Source organism: Myripristis murdjan, chromosome 8 (genome assembly GCF_902150065.1).
Source record: "Myripristis murdjan chromosome 8, fMyrMur1.1, whole genome shotgun sequence".
NCBI classification, from domain to species: domain Eukaryota; kingdom Metazoa; phylum Chordata; class Actinopteri; order Holocentriformes; family Holocentridae; genus Myripristis; species Myripristis murdjan.
Genome location: NC_043987.1, coordinates 16,400,942 through 16,409,612, shown reverse-complemented (window position 1 = coordinate 16,409,612; position 8,671 = coordinate 16,400,942). Strand labels below are relative to the sequence as shown.

The window sequence follows — 8,671 nt, the reverse complement described above, 5'->3', positions numbered from 1 at the left end:
AGACATCTCATGTTTTTATTTAAATAGATATTCTGCCATATACAGCTAAATATATTATTAAAGGCCTGAGCAAACAGTTATGAAGATTAAGCAAGATGAAGGCTGTATTTGTTGTTTTGTGCAAGGTAACTGCAAGTTGTCATATTTGCATTCATGGCACAGGCTAGATTTTGTTAGAGTGGGGGTTTTCCTGCAGTGGAGGAGTTTGGAGCTCTGCACCTTGCTTAAAAGTACTCCAGAGGTGTGGCTGGACCCCATGGGTGTACTACCAGCCATTGTCCAATCACCATCTCACAGCTGGAATAAACACCTTTTGTCAATGATGGAAAAAAAAAAAAAAAAAAAAACAGCAGAATTTTTCTGAAAGAAGAGGGCATTTCAAAAAATGCCCTCTTCTTTCAGAATAAAAAGAATGCTTTTAATATACTCAGCATTTACCAATAAATGTTAAGGATCTTAATCTTTGAAGATGTTTTGCCAAACGGCAGAGGAGGCAGGTATTGGGACAGCATGGTCGTGAGTTTATTTTATAACTAACCAAGTAAAGTTCAGACCAACATAAAATGTTCTGGACGCCATTATTCAGGTGTCTAGAGATAGGAAATGCTCTGTACAGTTTCCCCACCAAGCATCACAGCAAAAGTCATCAATAAAACTGACTAGAGTACATTATCAGCCCCTGTACTACACTGCCACCTACTGGCAGACCAAGGTACAACAGCTCCAACCGTGACCTTTTACCTTCGACCTTTATGGAAAAAATAAGACAGGATTATCTCAAATCTCTAACTTGGTGGATTATTGCCACTTAATAAAAAATATTTCTTTACAACATGATAAAACAAAAAATAAGCTGTGAAATAAATCAAGTTAAATTTAAGATTGAAAACAGTTGACCTCCAGCTCGCCATGTTAAGTCTTGTACGCATGCGCTACCGCTAAAGGAGAGCTGTCGAGGTCGAACTGTAGGATTTGCCTGTGTCTTCATCAAAATAAGGCAAAATGCCTGCAGACTTTGATAAAGATGCATATCCGGAGCCTCCTCGCCGGACCCCAGCGGCGGATAAACAGACAGCTCTGCCTAACCCAGCCCTGATCGTGTCCAAACTCTTCTACTACTCCGTGGACCTCCCTGTCACCACATTCAGAGGTGGGCTAGCCAGGCCAGCACAACAACACAGCTAACACACGGCGTCTCTGCTGCCTGCAAAAATACAAATACACTGTTAACTCAAGTATACAATGCCTACGTTTTGAAACATGGAGCTACACAGACGCTTGACAAAGGCTACATGGTATAGGTTAGCTAACCAGCTAGCGTGAATAGTTAGCACCATTCATATGCCAGTTTCTTCACGCCTTTGAAGTTCATGTGTTAATACAAAGGCGGCTACAGCACAGTCCGGGTGACACTGGCTTAATAAGGGGCTAACAAGACGTATCCCGCTTTGCTGTTCCTTTCCATTTGTCCAGGTGTTGTGGACAGCATCCGAGCCAACAACAAGTCGGTGTATTACCACCAGAAGTTCCGCCGTGTCCCCGACCTGACGGAGTGCCAGGAGGGAGACTACGTCTGCTACTACGAGGCTGAGATGCAGTGGAGGAGAGACTAGTAAGGACACGGTCGTCTTTCATGGCAGCTTTCTAGTATCCATGTAATAACCTTCCCTCCTATTTGAGTCTGCTGGGCAGTGCTGGCCTGGCTACCAGCCTAGCACTGGCATGTTTGGTCCAAAACTATAATAACTTACCACCAGTAAATTGGACTGGTTGAAATAAACATGTAGGAAGGTAGGCATGTAATGAATGGGCCTAGTGCAGCAGCAATCAGGTATTGCACAATACATCTGTCCTATATAAAGGGAATATTATTTTATGCAAATAAATGCACGTTTTAGATACAATATTGAACTTGGAGTGCTGTATTTTTTTTACCAAAACTTAGTGCTTTAGGGTTTATCTCCGATTAAGACTCAAAGTAAATAACTGGAAAAGAATTTTATTATGGTAAGTGTGATTTGAGTCTATCTAAAATGAATGTTAGGAATGAATTCAGTCATCAGTTTTGATTGGCTAAGCAATAACTTCATTATTGTGCTAATCCTGCTTTGTAGGATAGGCCCCAAGCTCTTTCCAGCCATTCTACTATTGTACACTACATATTTTATTCAGTTTAGCTATGATGTTGATATGATAACAGTCTTCTGGCTGCACAAAAATTAAATCGACAAACACACACAAAAAAGAAACTTCTTGGTGTTTCAAAACTTTTATTCAATGAATCAGTTGTACAAAAGAGTTTAGGGGGCATTAAATGGGTTGGCCTTGCATGGGCAGCAGTAAGGTGTTTCACAATATATACATCTGTTCTGTATAAAGGGAACATTAGTTTATGCGGCAACTGGGTAACTATTGACTTTATTACCCATTGTTCCAGGTTTTGTTATAGCTATAGACTACATTAGACAGGGGTGGGCAGAAAATGCATAAACACATTATTACAGTAATGTGATGCATACTTTTGCTTGCACTGCACTTCAAGCAAAAGGAGAATTATTTATTATGGGATGAATAGAGGGTCATGTTGTGTTGCTGTGTGTCTGCCCTACAGTAAGGTGGACCAGGAGATAGTGAAGGTGGTCCAGGAGCGCCTGAGGGCCTGCCAGCAGAGGGAGGGACCCAGCTACCTGCAGAACTGTGCCAAGGAGTTACAGCAGTTCAACGACGTGACCCAGGCCTTCCAGTCACGCTGTAAGTGCCTCTGACAAGCTGGGATTTGATCATGTGTGAATGTGGACTGTCGTTGTTTATTACTGTTTAAGCTACTGCCATTCAGTAATCCTATGACATTATGAATGATCCGTAACTGTGCAAGATCTGTCAATCACTTCGTTGTGTAGAAAATCAGTGCTTTAATCACATGGATGACATTCATTTCAGTCATTTTTCAAGCTACATTTCATTCATATTCAGTTTTGAAAATTCTTACATCCTGATTACAAAGCAAAAGTTGTCGAAAATTTCATGATCTGCCACTTTCCAGATGGAGACCTGGGAGCCTATGCCAGCGGAAGGAAATGTCTAATGAAGCAGAAACAGAGGATGATGGCAGCTCAGGCCCAACAAGCTTAAGCATACAGCTGTTCTATTATGGTTGAGTTTGTCCCGTGTAATAATTGTAAAATAAATCTTATAAATTACATGTCATTAATGTTGTCTTTTCACTGAACTGCCACAGGGAGAGGGGATTTAGTAACTGGTGTTTTACCCACCAGGCTTCAGTACTGCAAATTTTCACACATTGCCTCATGCTTTGTGTGCACCCACCATACTATTACCTGAATTTTAATTTGATAACTTCACTATTGTGCAGATCCTACTTTGAAACAGCCCCTAGTTCTTTCACACCAATACATTCGACACTATACATTTATGTTCAGCTAGCCACATTTGAAGTGAATTTTTAAAGCCCAACTAATGTGAGCAGTGAAAATCATAAGTCATTTCTGGCTGCACAACTTCTGCTGTAACCACATCTTCATGCACAAAAAATCAAACCAAGAAACTGCTTATGGTGTTTCAAAACGTTTTATTCAACGTATCTATTGTACAAAAGAGTTTAGGAGGCAGCGGCCTGGACAGCAGCCTGGCTCCTCTGCACAGACACCCTGGTGTGAGTCTTGGCCAGATGGTCAGTGAACTCCTGCAACACAAGTGAGAAAAAAAAAATGTCAGTATGTTTTCCATCTCACGTTACACACCACCTCACCTAAACATCAGTGGGGAGAAGAAAAAAGTTTTAGGTTTGTTCTGACCTGGTAGGGAGACTTGGTGAAAACAGTCTCCTTCCAGAGATCAGGGGTCAGGTAGCTGTAAGTCTTGGAGATGGCGTCAAAGGTGGCCTTGGCTGTAGAAGGAGAACAAAACGTTAGGATCAAATTAAATACAGTTTCTGTGCCGCAGCGTTACTGGAACAGAGTGTAGAGTAAAGAAAAGGGAACAGAGAGACCAGTAGGACAGTCTTTCTGCCGTGCACTAAATTACTCATTTCTTTCTCTCCTGATGGCGACAGCTACACCACTGGAGAGGTGAAGCCGAGCAGAGCTAGGAGAAATTTGACCCCCATGACAACAGCTATTATCTACACAGGTCTGACAAACAGTTTCCTGAACCTTATCCCATAAAATCACCAGCGAATCAAAAAAGTTTAAAGCATCTCAAAACTTGCAGAGAAATCTTACCAAAGTTGCCGAGGGTGGCAGTGCAGCCCCTGGCGGAGGTGTAGCAGTCATCAATACCAGCCATCATGAGCAGTTTCTTGGGAACAGGGGCGGACACAATGCCAGTACCACGGGGGGCAGGGATAAGACGCACCAGGACAGAGCCGCAGCGACCAGTCACCTTGCAGGGCACAGTGTGGGGCTTGCCGATCTTGTTACCCCAGTAGCCTCTCCTGACAGGGACGATGGACAACTTGGCCAAGATGATGGCACCACGGATGGCCGTGGCCACTTCCTTGGAGCACTTCACCCCCAGGCCCACATGGCCGTTGTAGTCACCAATGGCAACAAAGGCCTGTATTAAAAAGATAAACGATCGGTCAATGTGATTTTGAAGCTGACAATGTCACATTTGGACCAACAGCACTAAAATCAGGTGGGAGCCTTCATATGAGAGCCTTAATATCTACTCTAAACTAAGTGTTGTCCTCAGTGATTGTCATGTTAAATAAACATGCATTTTTTATTTTCTTGTAATTTCTTCTTGTTATGTGCTGTTACAAATGAAGCTGCTATTGATGCATGTAACATTTCAGTCCTGGCTGGCAATCAAGTGTCTACAATCAATAAGTTCACAAGTAAAACTCACCTTGAACCTGGTACGCTGACCAGCCCTGGTCTGCTTCTGGACGGGCATGATCTTCAGCACCTCATCTTTCAGAGCAGAGCCCAGGAAGAAGTCAATGATCTCAGACTCCTACAAACAAGTTAAAAAATAAAGAGAAGGCAATTAATCACTAGTTCACACCTTATTACTCCTAATTAAAATTTGGTGTGGGAAAATACTCTAATACGATTACAGGCATGCTAGTATGAGAAGTAGATTGTACAACAGCACTTACACACAATTCTTCCAAGCCCTCTACTACTTGGAAGTAATGGCCCCATGTATTAATATAACTTAACTAATCTGAGTGCCACTGCTCTATTTCATTTGGAGGAGAATGCCACTGGATTACGTTCAGATGCCACTTACCTTGATGGGCAGGGAGTACAGGTAGATCTCCTCCAGGGACTTGATCTTCATGTCCTTCACAAGGCGGCCCAGCTTGGTGACTGGCACCCACTGGAAGAGAGGACACCTCGGTTAGATTCTTTCTTCCCGTGTGATGGTCTTAAAATAAAGCAGGTGCAATGACCGCTACAAGCAGATTTCTACAAGTTATCTTAATCATTTTAATAAATGCTTAAAAAATTCACGTACTTCCTTGTCTTCGGACTTGCCGCCCCGGGCACCACGGCCCCTGCCACGGCCTCTGCCGCGGCCACGACCGCGACCACGGCCACCGGCACCAAAACCTCCGCGAAAACCTCCTCTACCACCGGCGTCGTCCGCCATTTGCTGCATAAAATCCAAACGATATCACGTTATGCCATTTTCAAAAACTAGACCACCAGACTGATTATCTTCCCTTTCCTGTCCAGCTTAGCTCGTAAGAATATAAGCATGGCCGCCATGACGGGGGCTCAGGGAATTGTCTGAATATTACCAATTTTCGTCTAATATCACTTCATTGTGGTGATAAATACATTTACTATTGTGATACAATATCTCTCAAAGTTTTATTCTGACTGTAGTTGATGTATTTAGCGGAACGATGAATGAGATGAATGAAGATTTTAATGAGGAAGACAGGGTATCCACTTTACTTACGTGATCTGTATAACAGGAAGAAGGCCCGAGAGAAGTTCCGCTAGGTTTTATATGAGGGTGTCATCGCGATATTTCCTTTCCGAGAGAACGTGAGCGCCAATGCTGGTAGGTTTTGTTACAGCCCTCTAAATGAATGACTTCTTTACATACTGTATGTATGTCATCTGTGAACTTTATTGAAACTTGAATGCATTTAATACAACATTATTATAAAAGGCCTGTTATGAATACAGGTTTTTAAAAGGGCATTGATGGCAGTGTTAGTTTGATTTGTTTAATTTGTTTACCTAGAGCATTTTTTGTTACACTCCAGGTAAACATGAGGCAATACATAAAGCAACAGAGCAAAATAGTTACCTATTCAACCATTTCGATAATATACCTACCTATATCATCAAAAACACACCTTCAAAGATTTTATACACATGTTCAGATTATACACAGCAGTGGACAGCCAACAGCGGCAGCATGTGTCCTCCTCAGGAGCTGTTGTTGCTGCCACTCAGGGTCCCAGTGGAGCTGCCACTGGTTTCTCCGAGGTCCTCCTCCTCTACCTCCTCCAGATCGTCCATCACCTCCAGGCTCTCACAGATAAGCCCTATCTGCCTCTTCATGTGGGCCATCGTGCTCTGCATCCTTCTCATTTTCCTTTGCAGGGCAGCGGCAATGGCCCTGTGGTTCCTCTGCCGGGCTTCATACTCCTGCCTCAGCTGCTTGTAGCAGTTGTGTTGGGCCTGAGTGCGGTGGGACAGCACCGTCCCACAGCCCATTTGGCAGGGCTGGCGCCAGTGCTCACAGTGGCGGGAGTGGGTGTCCAGGTCCCTGCGGAGGAGCTGCGCCCGGCAGCCCTGGTACGGGCAGGGGATGAGCTCGTATAGACAGCTCATGCTGTGGCAGTACTGCTCAGACAGTGGGAAAGTCTCTGCACAGCCACGGATCTCGTTCTTACACTGAGGGAGGGGAGATGACACCAAAATTCAACATGACATATATCTCTAAAGAGCCATCAGTTTCAGAAGTTGGTCTCTCAGCAGCCACAAATCTCATTCTAACACTGCAGCAAAGGAGATATGCCAGAATACAAAGTGATAAACATCTGTAAAAGACTTGTTTTTTAAACAGAACTTGATAATATTTGTAGTATTTTGTTCCCCATTGCACCGTTTTGTACGTAAGCGGATATAACTGTATCTCTGTTTTGGATTTCTTACCTTGATCTTCAAGCGTCCAATCGATTTGCTGAGCTTGAACATGACAAAGATCAAGTTCTGGTTAACAGGCTTCCTGCAGCAGGGGCAAGTCTCCTGCCTATAGAGGGTAAATAACCATACGTGCTGAACATCAGGATGGACCGGAGATTAATAACAAGCCAATTTTTACACACTCTTGTCCAGTGGTATTGATCCATGTTTGTGGCGGGGCATATTCAGTACCTCTTCAGCCACTGTAAAATACATTTCTTGCAGAAGATGTGGTGGCATGCAGCTCTTACTGGGCACCTGAGGACCCCCTGGCATATGGTGCAGATCAGGTCATAGTCAGGGGCATCCACAAACAGCTCCACATCATAGCCCCCGCTCTGCGCTGACACTTCTGGGTCCGCCTGGATGTTGCAAATATCACTACTTTATTCAGAGGTGTTATTGTTTGTTCTCACATATTTCAGGGATTATTACAATGTCTGACAGGGTCCCCACTCTTGCGATGGGAAGACTGTAACCCTTCATGCAACAGGCCAACATTGTATTTCCCTATGTAAACCTTGATTCTACTATAGCTGCATACATCCCATCCACAATGTTAAAAGAAAGAAAGAAAGAAAAAAAATCATAAAAGCAGGGGGTGACAAATGACAATAGAATTGTTCTGGAAACACATATGACGGATCACGTGGCTAAACACGGGCGCAAACCGCTTTTATTCTCATCATCACTTACATAAAACACAGAAAATCAAATAAAAGGAGACACTTTTTCACTTTTGAAGTAGATATAAAATGCCTAGGAATAAATAACATCTAGCACATACTGGTATTTCGGAATAACTCGCTAATATTTTGTCAATTCAGCGTTAATTGATAACTCTGTCGTAACCTAGGATACATTAGATGTTATACTGTCGAAGCACAAGCCAATTGTTTTTTTTCCCGGCGCAAATTAAATAAATACCCGCCGCTCAAAATGTATGGCTGTGTGTCAGACATTGATGTGAGTGCGGACATCCTGAGAGAAATAAAGTCCTTTTTATCCATTTATCCATTTGAAATCAACAAAAGCCGCTCCAAACTCACCATGATGATGTTCTGTGCTCACCGTGTCTCCATCCCTGGTGCTGGTCGCTCCATATCTGTCCCAGTCATGTAGCTCCGGGCACACACACCCTCATTATCACCGCCACACATACATGAACATTCCTGACCAAAACATCCAGCAGGGACCATGCGCACTGACAGCCCAAACCACCAAATTACATAAACCACCAGAGAGAATGGTGTTCATCCCGGAGCGGGTCCCTTCTCCCCTGTTCTAGCACCAAGCGTGAGCCTCTGTGAGGGGAAACACAAACTTTTGGGTGAAATGAATAGTTGTCTCTCTAGCAGCATCCATTGTGCTGAATGGCGGATATGAGATTGTAGATGTGGATGTAAAAAAAATCGTCAGCTGACTCCAGTTCTCACACCCCATTGGTTGATCATGCGTTTTAATTCCGATTTTCATCTAATTGTTATTTTAAATTA

General features: G+C 43.3%; 3 protein-coding genes across 3 annotated transcripts; 1 reads left to right on the top strand and 2 right to left on the bottom strand.

The window, feature by feature from the left end:
• The first annotated feature begins 911 nt into the window (after window positions 1-911).
• ndufb10 (NADH:ubiquinone oxidoreductase subunit B10) lies at window positions 912-3,207 on the top strand. Its single transcript, XM_030058568.1, has 4 exons — window positions 912-1,150; window positions 1,474-1,612; window positions 2,612-2,751; window positions 3,044-3,207. The coding sequence occupies exons 1-4, from the start codon at window positions 1,003-1,005 to the stop codon at window positions 3,130-3,132; spliced, it is 516 nt and encodes a 171-aa protein (XP_029914428.1). The 5' UTR covers window positions 912-1,002; the 3' UTR covers window positions 3,133-3,207.
• Window positions 3,208-3,569: 362 nt separating this feature from the next.
• Window positions 3,570-6,051, bottom strand: rps2 (ribosomal protein S2). Its single transcript, XM_030058567.1, has 7 exons — window positions 5,935-6,051; window positions 5,485-5,622; window positions 5,257-5,346; window positions 4,870-4,977; window positions 4,242-4,575; window positions 3,816-3,907; window positions 3,570-3,703 (listed from the first exon to the last, which is right to left on the bottom strand). Exons 2-7 carry the CDS (start codon window positions 5,617-5,619, stop codon window positions 3,620-3,622), a joined length of 843 nt encoding a protein of 280 aa, XP_029914427.1. The 5' UTR covers window positions 5,620-5,622; window positions 5,935-6,051; the 3' UTR covers window positions 3,570-3,619.
• Window positions 6,052-6,096: 45 nt separating this feature from the next.
• Window positions 6,097-8,644, bottom strand: LOC115364226 (RING finger protein 151-like). Its single transcript, XM_030058699.1, has 4 exons — window positions 8,225-8,644; window positions 7,368-7,537; window positions 7,146-7,242; window positions 6,097-6,884 (listed from the first exon to the last, which is right to left on the bottom strand). Exons 1-4 carry the CDS (start codon window positions 8,225-8,227, stop codon window positions 6,414-6,416), a joined length of 741 nt encoding a protein of 246 aa, XP_029914559.1. The 5' UTR covers window positions 8,228-8,644; the 3' UTR covers window positions 6,097-6,413.
• Window positions 8,645-8,671: the final 27 nt, after the last annotated feature.